Source organism: Mizuhopecten yessoensis, unplaced genomic scaffold, assembly GCF_002113885.1.
Source record: "Mizuhopecten yessoensis strain PY_sf001 unplaced genomic scaffold, ASM211388v2 scaffold10487, whole genome shotgun sequence".
Classification (NCBI taxonomy): Eukaryota; Metazoa; Mollusca; class Bivalvia; order Pectinida; family Pectinidae; genus Mizuhopecten; species Mizuhopecten yessoensis.
The window spans coordinates 56,155-79,248 of NW_018408571.1; the positions used below are offsets into that span (position 1 = coordinate 56,155).

General features: G+C 34.0%; 1 protein-coding gene across 1 annotated transcript; it reads right to left on the reverse strand.

Annotated features, from left to right (window-relative positions):
• Nucleotides 1-2,140: 2,140 nt before the first annotated feature.
• LOC110460843 (sodium/glucose cotransporter 5-like) lies at nt 2,141-19,723 on the reverse strand. Its single transcript, XM_021514020.1, has 16 exons — nt 19,654-19,723; nt 17,148-17,743; nt 15,615-15,686; nt 14,716-14,820; nt 13,740-13,799; nt 12,217-12,321; nt 11,574-11,679; nt 11,255-11,335; nt 10,732-10,937; nt 9,591-9,726; nt 8,465-8,572; nt 7,602-7,752; nt 7,085-7,253; nt 5,208-5,423; nt 4,747-4,918; nt 2,141-4,032 (listed from the first exon to the last, which is right to left on the reverse strand). The coding sequence occupies exons 2-16, from the start codon at nt 17,235-17,237 to the stop codon at nt 3,794-3,796; spliced, it is 2,016 nt and encodes a 671-aa protein (XP_021369695.1). The 5' UTR covers nt 17,238-17,743; nt 19,654-19,723; the 3' UTR covers nt 2,141-3,793.
• Between the last annotated feature and the right edge of the window lie 3,371 nt (nt 19,724-23,094).

Sequence of the window (23,094 nt, forward strand, 5' to 3'; positions counted from 1 at the left end):
ATTGTAAAAACTGAACAAAATCTTAATTATTGTGATGAGAAATTAATATATACAGTGTACCCTATTTCTTACGAGCCTTCCAGATTTTTTCATCCCGTAATATTTATTAACCAATTGTTCCGAATCGCACGTTTGTGAGAGAAGCGCACAATGGGGCAAACTTTTCTTAAATCGCACAGTTGCGTGCTCCATGTGCGGAAGGTGAGCGCACAATGTATGAATGATGTGCACATGCTATGTTTGGTGCGTTGTACGATCACAAACCGTAGTAAATTGATAATTGTTACTCTGACAATGATTTGAAAGAATTAAGAATTCGCGGAACCTTCATACTTGCAAAACTTAGTTGCAGCATTTGCTATAGATAATGATAAAAAGGGAGTAAAGGAGGAAATAAAAAGTGAACAAATTAGATATTACCTATTTATTATAATTTTTACATAATAATTACATGTATACACTATAGCAAAGAGTATAACACTCACTAGGGCCACTTCAGTACAGATGACGGAGTCTGAAATTAGGACAGTGATACTACCTTTGAGTTGGAGATTCCTCTTTCTCTTCCTTTAAGATCAGGAATGATTGTCTACATCAAAAACCAAATGAATGAAATCAATGTCGAAAAGTGTGCTATGTTAATCAACCAATAACGATTGATGATATTGTAATGAATATATTCAACAATGACAGTACTTTTAGAGAACTATTCAAATATAGAATTTAATTGTTTTTTTAAACAAAATCCATCCGGGGTTAAATTGAAAATCATTTCCCGTCCGGAAGCGTGGGTATATCTACCCGATTGGGGAGGAAAACATAAGAACCCTTCACTTATTGTGCAATTGTTTACAGATTTAGACATTAATATTTCTTGTTTGAAGAAAGCGTATCTTGGATATCATCCTATTGCACTAAAATGTGGTGAAATCGTAGGAAAGTTTAACAATTAACATAAGTATTGTTGTATTTTAACTGTTAATGTTTTAGAATCGGTTAGTCAGATGGTATTATTCTAACATTATCTGACAAGACCAAAGGACTAATTAGTATGAGGGATTCACTAGTTCCCGATGCAGTCTACCATTCGTGGCGGATTGGTCGAGTGGTCGTCGTACGCATGGATATTCAGAGAAAGTGTTTTTCTCCGCCCACACAACTCTAACAACCCAGGTTGAGTATACATTGGTTTACACTGTGCTGTAGCATTCAAGTGAGGTTGCACTATAAATGATGCCGCTGGAAGCACGGTCAACTACAAACAGAAAACATTACATCTCAACCACACACGCATGCATACACACATAGGGATATATTAGCCAGGTGACATAGGACTGATAAGGCAGCTCCTGAGAATTCCTCAAAAATTATATTGATAAATATATATGCGTTTTGTATTAATTGTATATCTAAGTACTTTAAAGCGCTTTAGAGTGGCTTATGTTAGCTGGATAGGGCGCTATATCAATTTTTTTTTTTTTTTTTTTTTTTTTTTTTTTATTTGTTTATTTTCAAAGTATTTTTCACATTACAGTAACATATACATTTCATTATACATAATGAATTCCACTTTCACACATACTTTCATACTAATTAATATTGCTCTTTTTGTAAGTGGTATTTTATTTTATTGTAATGTTATATTAGAAAAGAAGGAAAATCAGAAAAGAGAAACAAGAAAACAAAGAAATAGAGGAAATAAAGATAGGTAAATGGACAGAAAGAAAGACAGACAGACAGACAGACGGAAAGATAGACAGACAAGAAGAGAAGTACCAGTATTAAACAGACCAATTAAAAGGATAGAAGTCTGGTAATATATAGGTGTCAGTAGCTAAGTAATTAAGATAATACATTGAATGTTTAAATTTTGTCTCTTTTTTTTCAAATAAATTAAAATTAGATCAAACATATAAACAATCGGCAAAAAGTAGGTCTAGGAAATATCAATAAGCCTTTTCCATTTTTTCCACTCATTCTGGAAGTTAATGAGATATATTTCGTCTTTACTATTTGCAATATATTTTTGAATACTGTAATGTTCTTTAATTGAACTTTTAATTCCTTGTATAGATAAAGGCACTTTAAGACATCTTGCCTTGTATATATACTGTTTTATTATTAAAATAATACTATTGTCACTTTTATTAAGTCCGTTATAGTTATAAAAACCAAAAAGAAATGTTTGTTTATTATAATCAAATGGAATAATCAATGCATCTAATAAGAACTCAAAATTTTGTAAAAGATTTTGTACTTTGTCACATTCCCATAATACATGCTCTATTGTCTCTATTTCTAGTTTACACAGTTCACAGTAAGGGCTATCTACTATTCCTGCCTTAAACAAATATGCATTAGTTGTCAAAATGTGCTGATTAATTCTGTACTGGAACCACTGTAATTTGGTATTTTTCGTAATTCTAAATGGCATTATATATATTTTTTTCCAAACTTCATCATCAAATTGAAATATATCATCCCATTTTTTTTTACCTGTTGAAATAGTATCATTTTTACAAAATAAGCTATAAAAATCTCTTATCCCCTTTTTGTTTTTCAAAAACATTTCTATATTAATTGGTAAAAATGGATAGTTAACCTCTACATTTGACATATCTTGTTGTATAATATACTCTCTAATGGCAGTAATTAGACCCTGGTATCGCAAAAAGTTTGTATTAATATCATAAATCTGTTTGAATTCTTGAAATGTGTAAAAAGCATTGGTATTTCTGTCTCTGATTAGATCATCAATTACAATTATTCCTTTATTGTACCATTCCCTGTAAAATATACTTCTATATCAAATGCTGTATATAATATAATAATGTCGGATTAGCGGAATGGTGTAAACTGTTGATTGTTGTCGAATCAAATTGTCTGTAACAATGTATGTCCACGACTGTTTCTCCTGACCTTAATGCGGTCTACCAGACTTACGTCACGTATGAGTTGTCGAGTTTACATGCTTAGATGAGTAACATGTACACAATTAAACCCTAGCTAACATGTTTGAAATATAAATCACTTATTTTACCGTCGCTTCATCTGTATCAGTGAATAGAAAGTACTGTTATGATTGGTTAACAATATAAATTCATACTGCGGTAGTGTGATGTTTGAAAAAGGTTATTCAAAGCGCATACCTCCGAAGAGGTGACCGGGACGTCATATTATATAAACCAGAAAACGACCTGATTAACAATTGCGTAGAAATATTACAAGAATCATGACTAGATAATACCGAAAGTAGTTCGATTCAAATAGCTTCAATAAATGTGAAAGTCCAGAACACGTGTTTTCGTATTTTGAGCATTACCGACTAAAACATCTATTATCAACTAAACTACAAATTGTCAGAACTTCATACATTTAGAATTGAAAGAAAACTAATATTGATTTACACTTACTCGATGGTTGGCAGTAATGTCGAAAAGGTGAGTTTGACAGAGAAAATGTGAAAACTTGTTGTGTTCCTGCACATGTTTTGAATGGAAGAGCTATCAAAACAAGGGACATCACTCTAAAGTCAGATGTATGAGAAACTTAACTACTACAAGTCTATCACTGTATAGCAGGCCAATGTTCAAAGAACCATAACTCTTGTACAAAAGGCCACAATTACAACACAGGTAGATAAGTGTGAAAGATATAAAGTACATCTAGTTGGTAAAAATCCAATACCTTACTGTCAAAACCAAAATAAACTACTCTAAAACGTGAAACAATATAGCCGCATTTGACTCACCAGATACACCGCCCAGCACCGATATAATTATACAAGCAATTGTTATGCAAAATAACCTAACAAAAACAGTATCGTTCCCATAACAAGAAAGGCACTAGTGTTTAACATCCATCGGCATTTTGGACGCTCTCTCATGAATTTTTGTTTCTGGCTCAATGTCATCACGATTATCTCTCTTCCTGTCTCGGTCTTTCCGCACAAAAACAGCATGACGTTCCCTGTCGGTGTCATTCCCTTGCTTTCGATCTCGGAAGGAACCTCTTCTCCCAAGCTGTCAGTGCCTGTTAAATCAATAAATTATATAATTCAGTATAGTGAACACAACTACACATAGCTTTAGTATCATACTATTAAACGCGACAAAGAATAAAATTATCAATCATACTATATGTGATAAAATGAGGTTGGTACTTTTGACAAAAATGTTAGGTTCGAACTTGATAGCAAAAATGACATATAAAAACCAATAACACGAACCATGATTACACAAGAACAAAACGAAATACACCATCGACACCTACAACAAATCTGATGAGACTACATGTGTTCTGGCCGTGTAATGGATTCCTTGACTCGCTGCAGTGTCTCTAACCAAGGGGTTAACACTTCCTCATCATGCCAGACATTTCAGGCATACAGCTTGAAATAAGCTAATAATAACGATAGCTAGAGCAAAATCATGATCGCATAAGATGGTATTCTGCTTGTGTATTTCGTAGTCCCCAAAGTATACCGTAACCTTGATGACAACAAGTATCTCCCCTTAGTAGTTGAAGCGTTTACAGTATACACACGTATTCATTACTATTTTGAAATAAATCAGTATTTCTTCAATTTTTGAAAATGATAAAATAAGGGGTTTTATGCATTTCCCCTATGTAGTATAAACGAATCGTTTCTACTACTTAAACTGCTTTATTGGCATTTTCGACCAAAAGAAAAACCAACATCACCCCACCCAATTCTTACACACTGTCATATCAGACGTAATGTACCTGCATTGCTATTCAGGAATTGGTTTTCCGGTATACCAGGTGTCCTATTTTTAATCTTTTGTGGCATGTCATCTTCAACATTAGAACATAACTCGTTCCCATTGCCGTCGTTGTCCTCTTCCGCCAGCTTAACATTCGCCTTAATGCGCGTCCACCATGTCAGGCCATCTAACTGATCACATAGCAATAACAAAGATAGATTTGTGTAACATGTTAATATGTATTGGTCATTTTGTATCATTTTAGGTACAAGTTAGTTGTCATTTGCAAAAAAAAGTATAACTTACATATAAGTTTCTTCCAGTTGCCCTTTCTGTGAAAGATAACCTTACCAATTTGCATTAAGTAAATTACAAATAAGGATGTTCGAAGGCAACATAAACAATTATTGAAATTCAAAAGCATTACACTAGGAGACAAATGATACTACACAATAGCAGAATGTTTTTCTTGAATCTTACCTCTTCTTCACTCTTCCCTGGCGTCAACATGCTGATAATGGCAACTGTCAAAGGAGTCAATAATACCAGAAAGGTTCCGAAATACAGGAAATGCACTTTATAGAGGATAGCCGGCCTCGTTTCAGGTTCACCACAAGGTGGCGCTGGATACACAAACTCAAGTACAAGCCGTATAACGCCGCAAACATGGGATATTACCAATCCGCCGACAATACCCTAAAGTATATAAAACAACAAAGAATTATTACACAATTTTTAATTTTCTACTCGTATTATCATTGAGAAAGTAGATAGGACTGCTAACGCGGCTTTTAACTTGCATCAACAAAACATAAATCTGCCTTATTGTGACTTTAAACCTTCCATGTCGAATTTTATTAAAAAGGATTTGCAAAATTAATTGTTAGAAAACCAATAACCGTTTGCATTTCAACCTAATGTAAGACCATGTGCAACAAGTGATGCGGACTGCAGAGAGGAAGTGGTCCTCTCTACTGCGCAAATGCCATACCTACGCAACACAGTTACAGTTTACGTAAGAAAGGCCAGCCTTACTGTCGTGCATGTAACCAGCAACTTACAACCAAACATTTCATGGTTGAATGCTCTGATTTCAAACAAATACGTGACAGATTCTATAATGTACCATCAATGAAAACTATATTTTATACAAGTTCAGTGTAATCAGTATATGATTATTGACACTCCAATCATCTTTATAATATGATACGATACTTCTAGTACTAATTCGTTCTATGTTGATGCGTTTTTATAATGACACATCTAATCTTTCTTTATTTTTTTACCTGAATTGTCGGTGGGCCGTTACAAATAATATATAAATATATATGTATTTTTTTATGATATCAATATCTAAATCAAGTTAACCAATCCCCCGACAATACCCTAAAGTATATAAAACAACAAAGAATTATTATACAATTTTTAATATTCTATTCGTATTATCATTGAGAAAGTAGATAAGACTGGTGAGAAAGTAAATAGGGCTGCTAACCCCGCTTTTAACTAACATCAACAAAACATAAGTCTGCCTTATTGTGATTTTAAACATTCCACTTCGAATTTTATTGAAAACAAATTGCGAAATGAATTGTTAGAAAATCAATAACCGTTTTCATTTCAACCTAATGTAAGAGCATGTGCAACAAGTGATGCGGACTGCAGAGAGGAAGTGGTCATCTATATAATATGATTCGATACAACTAATTCGTTCTATGTTGATGCGTTTTACATCCAACCTTTCTTTCCTTTCTTTATTTCTTTACCTGAATTGTCGATGGGCCGTTACAAATGAAATATAGATAGATAGATATAAAAAAATGATATTAAAACCTAAATCAAGTTTAAGTTTCAAGATACAAAGTATTGCAATAGGGGCAGCAGATCAAGTATAATATTCTTTAACTCCCCCTCAACAGGATACACAACAACACCTTCGATTCTGAATGTATCTCATGTTCGTCGATTCTTACGATAAAGTGTGGTTGGATACAGCAGATCAATTACAAATACAAGATCCAAAGTACTGCAATGGGGGCAGCAGATTAATTTTACAACGACAACAACTCCGAGTCTGAATGGATCTTTTGTTCGTCACTCCTTACGGTAACATGAGGTTGGATACAGCTGATCAATTTTCCCCAAACACCTACAGGGGTAATAAGTATAAAGTAAATTACTTCATAACGATGTCCTGTCATGAAGACACGCCCATCCGTTTTGTTGCAAATCCCCAAACAAACAGAACCCCCGCCTCCTTATAAAAGGGGGAAAAAACACACAAAAAACACGTATTTCAATTATTGTATTAACTCAATATTTAAATAAATGAAAACACAATAATTGTATATACTTACCAACTCAGTTGTTCGTTTCCACAGAATGGCCATCATAAACGCAGGACCAACAGGTGCCATTAGGTTAGCTTGTACCATATTTATATAATTGAAAAGTTGTCCCCCTTGCGATCCCTTGATTAACGGCAGCCAGATGATGCTTATAGCGCACATGAATAAAATTACGATTCTGAAAGTTCGGAAAAGTATTTCAAATAACAAAATAAAAACATGCATTTCATAACACCAATCCTCAAAGTATACAAAAAAAACATTAAAAATAACGGTTTCCTGTGATATGATTCTCATTAGAGTGATCAATTTAAGATTAAATAACTTTCAAATTAATTTCCAAATAGATAAAGTTTATATGGCATAATTATGTTGTAAAGAACTCTGTAATATCCATGTAAAATGTCAAGATATTAACCATGTTTTCCAATATGGTTGATTTGATATTAACAATTCGTTGTACATGCGATATTATAAACACTGGTTGAAACGTTTCCGCGTATCCATGAAAGCACGTTATCCTTACCTGCCGACAATGAGTAGTTCCCTCTGGGTAGATCGTGGTCGGAACCGTCTCCAAAGATCCATGGTAAACAAAGTACTTGAGCTGTTAAAGATTGATGTCAGGGAACTCATGATGGCGGACAAAATCACAGCCATCAGGAAACCTCTAAGTCCTGGATAGATGTAAAAAGAACACGTCAATCTGTGTTACTCTCTCTCATAACAATCGCGTCAGTTTTGATTTTTTGGGGACCAGTGATAACGTGACGTCAAATTCAAATTACGATTTAAATTCCCGAATGGTTTCCGGTTGATGTTTGCCGACTGACGCAACTTGTAACCGTAGAAACCCCATCTTGTTCCTGCAGAAATAACTGTTTCCGTCATTTGGTAAAACAGTTTGTTTTTCAATGTATTCTGAACCGATTCACACCACCAATAACGATAAAAAGGAACTCAAATGCATACTAGAATAAACATTTACAGAGGTGCATTTCAAACCTTAACTAGACATAAATACAATTTTAAATATGATCTATGCATTAGGCATGCATTTTATAAAACAAAGCACAAAAACACAGTGAAGAATGTAACAAATGTGTTTCTATGTAGTCCACATGGAGTAGATGTTATGTATAGAGTAGTGTTTTTGCCGTGACGAAATCTGGTTAGTCAACGGAAATTATATTCAAATACACTGACATGTGAATGTCGTAACAATATCCATTTATAAAGATTATTTATCAAGATTATTTTATCAAGATTATTCATAAAGATCATTTATCAAGATTATTTATCAAGATTATTCATAATGATTATAAAGAATCTGTTAAACTCGTTTTCATGAATGTGGGTATGGTACTGACACACGTATACAGATCTCACCTTTCGGAAGAAGTTCCAGGACCATCTTAGGGTAGGCTATGTTAGAACAACCGACGGGGTTTTCGCATATCCTCATACACTCGTCAGGGTCAGCGCAGGCTACCTCGTCTGAAACGCCACATTATAACTGATGAATAATGTAAGAAGTTTCTTATTGCATTTTTGTTACTGTATGGAGTTTTAACTTTAAAACGCGCTCTTTGAAGTTGTCTTTGTACATTTAGCATTCACTTTGCTTATTAATGCCAACATTAAGTTGCAATACTTTAGCTTAGCAATACTATATAAATATACGGAAAATAGTATGCATTTAACTTTTATTAAACATAACAGCTACGTGAATGCCCAAACGATACGCCACTTGGGATGCTAATGTTTGCAAATCTAAATATTGTAAAATTATAAATAGAAGTTGAATTAAATATCAAGACGTTGTAACTTTTCTACTGTCTATTGTTTTAATAATTATCTATTCATACAAAGATATGCATAATTGATGCCCGAGTAAATGATTTATCACTATTAGAACATTTTTTTACATTTTCTGACCACTTTTTTCTAAAAAGGCAACATTCAATCTATCGAAGGGTATATATAACAAACGTTTTAATTATTAGTTATGTATAAAACTTTGTAAAGTGATGAATATTTTGACATTAAAGAGAGAAAGAAGTTCTGTGGTTACTATCACATCCTACTTTGACTTACTAGCGTATAAACACTGGTGTTTTCGATATACTAAAAAACTGTTTATTCCTCGGGTTTTAATTTCCACGTTTTTTACTGTAGTAATTTCTGCAAAAAATGTATCACGCTTTTTTTTAGCAAAACCGTGAAATTAGGTGACTGCAAAAAAAGAGTGTTTAACAGTATCAAACTCTGTGAAACACTTATATACAAAGGGTATGCAATATCGAGAGTATTCAAAATATTAATAAAGTTTAATACTAAAACTGATCTAAGCAAGAATAACGTTTGATAATACCTCAGGAGAGCTGAGTCTATTTTTGTCGCGTTTACCTCTCCCTGCTACATTCACCTTTTTTAACGACGAACAGTTAGTTATCTGCCGTTCCCAGAATTGTATCAGGCACCTAACTTGTACTGAAAACAATGGTTGTTTTACCTGGAAATAAAACTCTACTGATCATCCCAGGAAATATCATTAGGAACAGTGGAAGGATTTTCAAAGAAGCCGCCATTACTGATCCCCCTTTAGCGTGTTCAATATTTTTTGCCGCGAGTGATCGCTGCACAATGATCTACAAAATACCACATCGATAAAGCATATATTGTACATGTATATGAATAATATTTTTATTCTGTGAAATTCAAGAACTATGTCTACTTGAAACAACGAATTGGATATATTATCTTGATTAGCCTAATAGGTGTCTCTTCTGTTCCTGTTTTTTCTGTCGTTCTTGCTGCTACCTTTTTGGGTTTAGTGGCTTATCAGTTTCTGTACGTGACATTGTTTTGGTTTCTCTTCAGTTCTTACTGCTGTGTTTATAGATAAATGTCGAGCTAGGTATACCTCTGTTTTCTATTTTACTTTCATGTCTGAATGTACAAATATACGGATACAAATTATATTCTGTGACGAAAAAATATGTTTCGCATAAATAATTCATGTTTTATCAGTGCAGCAAAGGGTAAACTCTTGTGATTAAATAGTCCCTGCCTTAGACTACAGCCTTAGATGACCTTCCCGAGGTAAAACTTGATATTCCCTTTCGACGAAAAACAAACTTTTCCTAAGTGAATCGCCTGATACAGAAACTCAACATGAAGTAAATATCATCTGGCACGTATTTGCCATATACAGTTGTGTACGGTTATTTTTTATTTCTATTTGTTGGTGTATATTAATCGACAGTGTTATTCATCGTGCTGACCAAACATAATACCCAAGGAACAATGGAATGTCACTAGCACTGTTGTTTTCGTCGTGTTCATGAAAATTACGGTATAATTGATTTTCTGTTCAGAAAATGATTAAACAGTTTCCAATGCCTTGCTACATTTTTGGCAGTAGTACGGGAACCTTAAAAAATCACGTGCAACAAATGATATTTTTTCTTGTTTCTCTTAAAACAACAATACATTCAAATGATGTCTTATATCACAGTTTGTGGCAGTGATACATGTATCCTTAGTTCTCCATTACTCTTAAAATCTGGGACCTGCAATTTATGATAAACAGGGGTTGCTTCATGTTGATATTCATAAACGTTTTACAATAATCATTAAAGTAGGATAATTACCTGGTCACAACACCAGTAGGCAACACATCCAAGAGAGGCAACTATGACAAGCCCTGGCCACGGTTGGTTGTTTCCAGTGGGATCTAGAAACACGTGAAATGCATCTTTCCTTGGGAGACCGCAGGTTGAATTAATAATCTGAATGGTTGCTGACGAATTCATGTATCTCTTCATCAGATTTTCAATATTACCAACTTCGTTCATCCCTGAATAATTTGGATAAGTAATATAATAAAATAACTAGTGCAAGAAAAAATACCGTCATTACATTTACTTCATGTCTTCTTAAATTATTTATGATATTTAAGGTATGTTCGTCTTTTAAACATTATTTGCCTGACACATCAAATACTAGACACGGAACTCATATTTGATTTCACAAGAGTCAAAGACTAAGGCGGCCTCAAAGCAAAAGCATATATTGAAATGTTTCATATATAAAAGCAACATAGCATACTTGTAGCATGTGCTGTTTAATTATCATAAATAACTACGTAAGTTTATATGATAGGTATCGTCTTACCAACACCCATCAACACACAAGCTCCAATGGTCATCACAACTGTCTGGAACGTATCTGTATACATTACAGCGGTTAGACCCCCTACAAAATACATCATACAATCACTGCTAAAAAAATGCTATATTATTTGTAACAACAAATACCTTGATTTGTTTTCAATTCATACCTTGATATTGTTGTTGGTTAAAAACGTTGTCATCTCATACTTTGGTATCATATATAACCATTAATTATATTTTAGCAATTAGGAGTGGGATATATTTTTCAATAAAAGTTACTACTCAATTTAAAGTAAATTATCAGCTGTAGAAGTATTTACCTAATGTGGTGTAGAAACCTGTGACAGCCAGAAGGATGATGACAGACACATACATGTTCCATCCGGTAGCCATTTGTAAGAACAGAGAACCAGCGAACATACTTACCTGCATTTAAATAGGGTTTCGTGATTACCTTCAATGAATATATTAATTCATAAGCAAGAGAATTAATATGTGTTGATGACATCAACCTTTACATGCCAATAAATATATTCATGATTTATCCAAGTGTTCCTACGTGTATCTGTATAACCGTACCACAGAAATCAGCAGTATAAAAGTATTAACTCTAACGCCATTCATTGCTGTAAGCAATTTTGACGACAAAGTGTAGTGTCTGTTAGAAGATCCCTGACAAGCAACCCTGACTATGTAGAGTACAGTGATCAGTGCCGACTCACTGTAACTCCAGAGGCAGAGGATACCGTAATATTATTGAAGCGAAAAGGTTAATATCCACTCACCTTTTGAATCTGACTGCTACATATACTTACGGGATGTCTTATGTTATCTATATAATAATGAATTAAAAACTAGCAGATTCAAATAAAAAGTAGGAAAGAGGGCCTATTGTACATGGCATTAAAAATATGTATTTAACAGGGAAGTTACAGTACGTTGATGTTAATTTGCATACGTTACCGCCAGTTTGATGACGATGGAGAGTAGAAGAGAAAGGCAAGAGAGATATATCCGGATTTTGTTTCCCCCAAGGCGCCTCTCCATATACTCTGGCAGAGTATATACCTGTAACACATTTACATATTTTTATTTGCGCTCTGGTGTCATTATATAAACCCAAGTAAACTTTGTTCCGTGTCTTCAGACTATAAACCGAAATGAGCAGTAATACGAACCTGACCAAAACGGGGGAACAAACAACACGGACGTCATATTCGACTTTCGTTTTGAATTTTTAAGCAAGATGTTGGCTATTTCAGCATGAAACCACAGCAATAATTATTAATTCATCAAAATTGTCATACTCTATTACTTTCAGACAATAATGAAATTGTAAAATCCGCAATGAATCTTGCCCTCAAGCATGCAACAGTCAAGTAAGAAGTAAGCTCTCACTAGCTAAATGTCCGGCAATGTCTGTGGAAAAATATGTCCTAGCTTTCGCAATGAAGTCGACCATCAAAATAAAGTCTACACTTAGAGCCTTTGCGACCTCAACATTCAAAATATTATCAATAAATAAGAGGATGGAGACATGCTTTCTGCGACGACCGCATTTATTTTGAATAATTTTCTAATTAAGCGGTGACGTCATTATCAAACGATGTCAATAATCGTAATAATAAACACAGACTATATTTGAACATTTTAGTAACAGGAAAATACACGTGCTTTGGTCTGTGCCACCAGTCGATCATTCCAGTTAATCTTGGTGAGATTTTCATTTTATTTTAATGTCACTATCATTGAAAGAAACAGAAAGACGTGAAAATATAAATGAAAGCTTTGAACTGCTTTCAGAGGCAGTTCATATGCATTGTTAATGTTCACTGTACTCATGTAATGCAGTGGGCATTCATAGTGTCTATGAACCGCTTCTAAAAGCAGATTAATGCTGTAATGAATTCATCTTATTCAGTGCATATTCAATATCCAGTCACCTTTGATATCACACAAAATTGCTTGCGACAGCGCAACATTTGTAAACAGGAAAAGCTTAATCGTCCCTTCTTCCCCCTTAAATACTAATTGTAGGATAAGACAACGGATTAATGTCGCCCGGACGATTAGCGAGACCCGAATTTATAAGTTTACTCCGATGATGAAATAGTAGGTAAAAACACTGTTACATGACGACAAAACTGAGGAGATACAAGAGCATGACGTCAAACTTAGATATAAACCTACTACCCAACCCACCCCCTCTGTCCGAACAAAAACATAAAATTAAATAAATGAATTAATAAATAAACATAAAAAACAATAAAAAGAATTTATACAACAAAAATAATGCTAATAAGACGAATCGAATGTTCTGCAAAATACAATTCAATTTTTTAAATATCTTATTTACTTGTCATAATCAATATTTATTTCAGCAAGAGATATGACAACTAGCTTGTTGCTATTACGATAGAACAGTATTCAAAGGTGAATGTCATACGTTGTACTATATTTACTGAAAGAAGATGACAGAAACTTACCCCTGAAGAAATGTAGACAGGGATGAAATACCAACCAAGTGCCAAAATGAGTATTGCCGGCTAAAAAGGAAAGTATGTCGTAAAAATAAATGTTATATAACAAATGTTTTAACTATCTATTGACTGCACATAGGACATTTGTAATAAGTACACGTTTCGTATGATATTATCAAAACGATTTGAAGATTGCTTTTAACCAAAAAGTGTTTATGTGTGATGTTTCGATGACTAGTACGGTATTTACTATGTCACCCTCATCAGACAAATGACCAGTGAAGCGTATGCACAAAAAGGTGTAACATATGTACGAGTTGTCCACAAATCGATTTCGATTCGGGAACGCTGTAAGCGTATGTACAAGTTTTCATATATGTACCGAAATGCTTCGATTCAGCTACACTTTGACCAAGTATTAAACAAAGCGTAGCTGAATCGATTCATTTCGATACATGGATTTTTTCACAATCCATTTTTACCAACCTAAAGAAAATGTTTAGAAAAATTACTGGAGTGTTGTTTCATCTATATTATTTCATTGATGATACATAATCAAAGCAAAATTAATTTGTAAAAGTTTACACCTCTTACTGTCAACACTTATTACAGGAAGTACATTTATGGATTTATTGGTAAGTTTGTCATACCAGTATTGCAATAAATAAATAAAAACAGTGTTCACTTCCTATTACCCTCATCTTACATGTGATCTCAGCTGCCAGGAATTTAACAGAGACCGGCTGCTCTAGTGTAAACATTATTATAACAGGTGGCAGATCGTTTAGTTGGCCTAGTCAAAAATTAATGTTATACAACAATTATTTTAGTATCTTTACAATTAAAGGGATGGGCAGTGGCTTTACAGCTTAATATACTCGGCAAATGGAATAAAGTTATTAGAAAATATTTATTGGACACTATGACGTATATAATAAATGATATTGAACTGTCATTTGATGATTGGTAAATAAAAACATACCAGCCATTCAAACATAATATTCGCAATCCCGCTTGAGGCACCAGATCCCGCGAGACCGACAAAATGCTCACTTCCGATGTTACTAGAAAATAAGGAAGCGCCAACCTGAAATAAAATATCATTACATATACACTTATTAATTATGAGAAGTTCTTTTTTACATAAGACAGTTGTCCATAAAATCGGTCATCTATGACCAAGTATTAACAAAGCGTAGCTGAATTGAGTCATTTCGGTACATATATAACAACTATTGTACATGCGGTTCCAGCGAAGCCGAAATCGACTTCATTGGACATTTGTCTGATGAAGGTGACAGTGTACATATCGTACTAGTCATCGAAACGTCACATAGAAAATGTTATTGGCTGTGTTAAAAGAACTTCTCATAATCCATACTTACCAACCTGAAGAAAATGTTTAGAAATGACATATACACCATTTGTGTTCATATAAAGTAAGAAATTTGCCAATCTTTGATTGAAGACTAAAACTACGTGCATAAAATAAACAATAGCAATTGAAGAGGAGTTAAAACAACCGAAATTGAGTGTACATCAACAGTAATAAAATAGGAACTTAGGTGATTTAAATAACAACAAAAAAACGGCCGGGATCAAAACTTTTTCCTCAGGGCAAGCGTTTACTGAACTGTATGATTCGTCCGTCACCATAACATCTATCTGTATTTCAACTGTTTGGTTGAACACCTCTTCATCATTTGAAAAGGTAAAGTATGAACGCAACTTACACAATATATTATAGTATAAACCCCAAATATACAGGTATTTCATCTGTTCATACTATCAGACTACACTCCATTTTTTGTTTAAAACGAAAAATGTATTTACTCATTAAATATTACGTAAAAACTAGATGAATGAAGCTTTGAGACATACCGCTACCCATGGCATCGAACGTCCGGCAAGGAAGTAACTCTTAACATTGCCGCGATCGGACCGCCTCATAGACTATAATTAGAAAGAAAAAACAACAACAGAATTCTCTATTGATAGGTAAAGTTTTTTTCTTGCACGATATCATAATTATTACGGTTCAATTGGTATTAAAGAAAAATGTCTGGAATATAATTATTTTCCCATGAATAATGATATTTTATTATTTGGTACTTAGCACACGTTTATAGTAGGGTGTATTTTAACTCTATTATGCTTCCATACAGAAGAAAAACTGATTGGTTTAATATTAATCGTTTAAGAAAAGGATGTTAAGTTCTCATTTTTTATTCGATATGAGGTTCAATACGGAAGCAAACACGAATTGTTATTATGTGTATTTTAAATATATTGGTCAAGTATCTTCAATAAGATTCATCAGTTTGGAAATATGTGATATCAAAGTTTTACTTTCTACACAAACAATGTACGTATTAAACGTGTCGCAAGGTTTCAAGTCCGACTGGTCCATTTGTCAAGCTATAACTAAGTAAGCGATTCGTATTTTTACCTGTGCAACGATGTGAAGAAATTGTATAATTTGTATTTATAATTGTATAATACCGTTTCGTCACATCATTGTACAGGTAAAAAATACAAATCACTCACTCAGTCATAGCTTGACAAAGCGACCAGTCGGTCTTGAAACGTTGCGACACGTTTAATACGTACATTGTTTGTGGAGAAAGTAAAACTTCGATATGGGAATACGTGGCATTTTTTTTAACATTAAATTATTTTACGGGCCGTAAGAAAATAAAACTGCATTCCTTTTTGTTGTATATCTTTTAAACGTTTCACATCCTAAATGTAGTATTAATTAAGAGAAATACGAAAAAATTATTGGCATAGTACCTTTAAATACATATATTGTAGTAAAGAAGGTTTCAGTATACAGAAGCAAAGGTTTTCAAAGGTATTTAAATTCTTGTGAAAAGAAAACATTAAAGAAAGCTTATTTAGTCATCATTCAAATTGTCGTACAGAATGAATATTGGAAAAAGCCATACTTATTGAATAGAGTAATAAGCTTAGACAGGAAACAGATGATTGCCTAATTATCTTTAGCTGTGATATTTGGAAATATGATGTTCCTAATATATCGAAGCACAAACTACCCTTCCCCCTGCATAATTGTTTTTCCGTGTCTTCAGATTTTGCTTAGAAAACATTGATCACAACTGTTAAGGGCTGTATTTTTCAGTTATACCCTTTTCTTTATATTTTGTATTCTTTATTACCTCTCTTGTACAACTTCACTGTGGGTTTGGAGGTTAACAAATAGCAATTGCGTATGGTAATACATGAAACAGATCAAGTAGGGATACAGTTTATAGTATCAACACCAGTTACTGTTAAATAAAATACATAATTAGATACAATATATATTTATAACTAAGGAACCATGTCTTTACATATCCGATATTCAATGCACAAATGCTAATCTGAACGGCTACATGCATAAAGAGTACGTACCCATAATCCAATTACTAACACGACCACAAAGTACACGGCAAGTACCAGAATATCTTCCCAATTGTCAATACGTCCTGTAGCGCTCGCCATTGTTCTGTAGACTCACACGGAACACAAGAGTGATTATGGCATCAGTAAGGCATTCCTTATAACGATAAAACTTAGGATAAAAATGAATAGTTGTTGTGTTCAAACCATTATATGATACTCGACGCTGCTTCCTGACAAAAGTGTCCGCTAACCCTGTCTGAAAATATGTTGTCAGCCAAATACCAACTTGGAAATATAATTTGATAATTTTAGATAGGATCATTCAGTGTCAGTGTTTGAAGTTCAAGTGCAATTGTTCCTGTTTGAATTCCACTCGAATGCGTTCTACTGATAATACAACGGATGTTGCTCTTGATATATTGCTGACCTGATATATCAGGGACAATCTTCAGATAACAAACAACCTATATTCCGATTTCCATAAGTTTCTGGTCATAAAAAACTCACTTGAAATGTCTTGTTATGTAATTATGTGAACTATGAATCGGTACCAAAACACAAGCAGTAAAGGACTGCAACAGAAAGTAGCGATATGTCAGGACTTTCTGAAAATAGAAAATGTAACAATTTACTTATACGACATAAAAAAGCATTGTCAGCTTGAAGTTGTAGTTTTAGGTCCATGCAACAGCTAGGGTTATACAAGGACTCTGTCTACAATGGTGAATTTTACCAGTGCTACATTTAGGTTTCAATAATCTAAGAAAGACTCATTTGCAAACGGTGATCGCGGTAACGCGAGAAATCCAACAAAGTCGTAAAAGTTTACACCTTGCTACTAAGTCCTTACTGCCACCAAATTAATGTTGAACGTCAGACATCGAACAGTAAATTTAAGTTCAAATCTTAATTACTTTGGTAAGGGGACAAACCAATAGCTTTAAGCGTCAAGTAAGTCATTCGTAAATGAGAAGGTAGCTAGAACATAGAGTAAAGGACAATTTCAATGAATATAACAGATACATTGTTCAATAGCGAGTAGACCCAGATGTGTAACTACACGTATGTCTGGTTCACATTTGTAATTGTGATGTCAGAATTAACAGAATTGTCATGTGACATCACATTTACACCAATCGGTATAAGCAAAATCGACGACGTTGAAAACTTGGCAATGTGAAAATAGAGTTATATCATATATCTAACTATAAATTTGTTATCTATAAACAAAAAGGTTTTTACAAAAATCTTAATTTGTTTTGATGATATGATAATACAGTCCAGAAATCCTTTTCATTTTGTCTAGGACGAAATCTACGCTTCGCTTGTTCTTAGATAACTGGAAGTCGTCGAACAGCTTATTTTGTTAGCTCAGTTGTAACTCACCTAATTGAAATTGTCCATGCATGTTTTTTTAATCTCACAAGAAATGGGAATCATCTTAAAGTCCTATATGTATCAACTTGGCAGTATTCCCTCAACGAATAGATACGAAAAAACATGTATTAAACGCCTTTCTAGGATGCAGTTGGAAAAAAATATGTTATGATCGTTCCAAAAGGAATAAAATGGACGATATAACTAAGCGACAGCTATGCATGTAATAAATGTCTGAGGTTTGAATATTTCGTGAGTATATTATAATGACTTTGAATTAAATACGAATATTTCTTATAACACCTGCTGTAGACAGGATTGCATACATAAAACCGAACCCAATCTTTACAAATAAGTGTCTTTTTCAGATGTTGATCACGTCTGAGACACATAGCAGACGATCCGTTTATTTGTTTTAAAGATATCTTTTTCTATTGTTCTCTTCATGACCCGATACCTTCTGCACACTCTAGCTTATATAGTTTATCGATCATTACATCCGCTATAAAAACATTAAGCATCATTTTTGTAAACTCTACGCATAATTTTGCTTTGAAATGTTTCACATCTTTAGAACTACGACCTATAGTTGGGCAGAATATAGTGACATAAAAGTGCAATTTCGATGCTCACGACTGTGTAGGGCTCTCGGCTACACCAATAGCCAAAGAGTAACTCAAGCATTATGTTTTCAATTGAAAATCTTCAGCAATGCTTTATGTTAACAGCATTCGTGTTACTGCGGTCATTAGTTATTTCTATTACATCCCAGTTTAATGCTGATTACACGGTTTTAATAGTTACCAATCTGATCAATATCATCTGTTACATGGCTTCTTTTCAATTCAAGATATTTGATCGATCCAAATAAATTGATTAAAAAACAGACAGAGTATATATAAGGCATCTCTTATTTCGTTTACAGCATACTGTACAGTGGTTGAGGCAGACATGTGACAGATATTGATTTTATATAGTATAACTAGTTTTAAGAATGGCGAGTAGATTTTTTTAATTAAACTTTGAAACTGTTCCTAGAAAGTTAGGATATAAAGAGGTGTAACAATTACACACATCCACATTAACACTTCCACACTACTGTACAATATATGTATTATTAATCGGTACTCATACTTACAATCCTAAGAACACGTGATGACTAATAGCACATACAAAACACTAATTACACACAGATACACCGCTCACACAACCCAAAGTGTAATTTCATATATGCTGATATAAACCATTATAGATCAAATGAGTTATCGATCCTAACTCACAACCTTAACTATACCCAATGAAACACATACAAACATAATGACACACAATGGTAATTGATGTTTGCCTTTTTTATACATATAATGATACGTGACCACTGGTAGTGCAACTTGCCTCAGATGTTAAGTAAGAAATCACACACATATGATAAATTGTTTGATAAAGCTATATATAGATCAATTTACAATTAACAGATTACATAGGTATAAGTAGAAGTACAATTAATAGATATAAAGTATAGACGAACAATGTATATGCTAACAATATTAACTATATAGCAGGCTTTTAGTATTAAAATATAAGTAGAAACATTATCTAATATGAATTGATTTGCATCAAAGGAGAGGAAATGACTACGTTTAGTAAAAATATTAACTGAAATGTCGCCAATAATATTCTGTAATACAAATGTATATGAACAGGTAATGACGTAGATGATTATAGAGAAGACAAGAAAAGAAGTACCATACTTTAGCTGCTTCGTGTATTACCTACCTGAACGAAATAGTCATGTAACAGAATGACTAGCTTCGTATCAGCTCTTTATATTCAAAATACTTCAGAAACATGATGTCTTTACTGGCTCCTGAGGTACAGTGTGTAACGAACACATTCACACATCACCACCGTCGTTAGTGAAGCAAAGCATTTAGAAACTCAATAAGTGACAAATGTTTATGCAGTTGAACAAGTGAGCGGTGATGGCTAACCTGAAAAGAAAACCGTTACAGACATCATATCCAAAAGATTTTCGACAGCACTAAAACAGATATAACTTGACTACTTACATGCGAACACATTTCACATTTGGTATAAAAACCTCCTTATCTCAATCCAGCAACAATTCTGTGCCATTTGATACAGTCAAAAATGGGATTTCCATAAATTATTAGACGTCGTTACTTACTTGTATAGTGCAGGTCCACCCTGAATCAAGGCCAGATAACTCTTGGTTAAGTTTTGTTTTAATTATGCAAAAATAGCTGGATTAAGAATTCAAAATAGTGAAGCATAGGTTATATGGATAGGCAGTAAAAAATAAAGTGAAGTGACTTTTATGCCAGAAGTAAATCTGCAGTGAAGAAGATACGTGCATTTTATGGATAGATTATCCTTAAGTCTTAAACCAATTTCCTAAAATGGATTCTGATAAAATAAATCTGTAAATTTAAAACTCCGATCAGTACATTAAAAAGGAATAGATTGACTCCATTTGGTAGGGAAAATGTTGTTGTTGTTGTTTTGACAACTACACTATATGCTTAATACTTTGCCAAACCCACCAAAATAAATGACATAATAACAAATTCAGGTTACACTTGATGCGTTCTAACATAATTTACAAATTAATACCAACTTTCTGCAGTTCCATGGACTGATTTGTTGGATCGAACACTTTTTGAGAAAGCATGCTTTCCTATCTTCAATAAGATGTATCAGCTTGGGAATAGTATCAAAGTAAGTTTTACTTTCTACACAAAAAATGTAAGTACTTAACGTGTCGCAACCTTTCAAGACTAACTGGTCCCTTTGTCAAGCTATGACATTGTTTGTGTATAAAGTAAAACTTTGCTATAACATGCATTCCTTGTAGAAAGTCCTTCGAAGGCCATTATACCACTCATACTTTTTAAAAGTAAAAACAGTTCTCAAACTGTCTATAACTGTATTATTGCTTCAGTTTCACTGTCTCTTGGGACTAGAAAATGGAACCAGGAGTTTGATATGCAAGAATTATGATATTTTGTTCTTAGAATGTCAAGATACAATGAAAATATTCATTTTTCTGCATGTTACTGTTCTTGTGTTTGATTTGAGATGAAACCAGAGGTGAGATGTTACGATGATCATCCTAGTGATCAATTGTGACTTATTCCTCTACTTAATTTGGTACCTCTTACCACAACTCTTAAAATAGCGCTTAACTTAAAGCCCCCATCAGCTCAAAGACAAAACTTCGTCAAAATTAGAATAACGAACGTTCACGTTATATTCCAAAATAAATACATAATTATATAAATTTACAACTGGAAGAGATATATCTATCCTATCTTTCATTCTTACTTAATCGGGCAGGTAGCCCCAACCTTTTCACGTCCGATCGGGGAATCGAACCCCGGTCACCTTGGTGAAAGGCAAGTGCACTATCCATTGCACCACCCGACCACCCTAGTAAATAATGTCCCTTGAAAATTGAAATGGAGTAATAACAGATGCAAAAAAAAATCGTTCGATTTTTGACCTCACTTCCTACTAGTTTTGCAAACTTTCTGTAAACCGAAATGTTACTTATTGATATTGGTGCCATACGTGTAACAAACCGACATCTTCACATGATGGTGTACATACAATCCTAGCATTGTGTTTCGTATTGCTATGTAAGACAGATTTCTTAAAATATCAAGTGTGGCAGTTTCGTCCCATGACACCGGGGCAGGTTCGGCCCATACCATATACGCGGGGAAGCCGTGAAATTGGCGGGGAAATATAGCGTTGCATGCTTTATGACGTCATAACTATGTTAATTTCAATGTGGGGACGAACTTACCATAGACATCCCGTCCAAACTTACCCCCAAGGCGGTGCACATTAGGCCATACACTCTTCCGACAGTGAAGATTCAAATAACTCTTTAAACTAATACGGACGTGTTTGCCATTCTGTTATAGTTTTATGAAAGGCATGGAATTCCTCTTCCGAGTGGTGTAAATACATACATGTATAAATTTTACTGTCCAGATCGAATGACTTAACTGAAAATGGGACAAACTTGCCCCTGTCTACCCGATATTTTGGGTGTGGGGAGGGATGATGACACCCCCCCCCCCCCCCCCCCCCTAAATATGAAAAATAAAATGTATAATGGTACATTATGCAAGGGTTTTATTCTAGCTATTCTACCGACTGTAACTTACATAAAATGAAACAGTTAAATTGGNCCCCCAATGTCTAGTTGTTAGAACGAGACACTAAGTCGCTATAACGAGATGCTAAGTCGTTATAACGAGAGAGAAAATATTCATTGGATGTCCCCAATCAGCCACCGTACTTATTCATGTTCTACAGTAATTCATATTTTTTTGGTATCTCTAATTTGGGGTCCTACTAATTACAGCCCGGTACAGCCCGGTATAGCCCGGTACAGCCCGGTACAGCCCGGTAGAGCCCGGCACAGCCCGGGACAGCCCGGTAGTGATATATTGACCGCCCGGGCGTTTGTCTCCACTTATACACCATAATGATTTTTTGCATTGTCTGTAACAGTATGAATGTAGTGATCAAAAAATGGTGAAAAAATCAT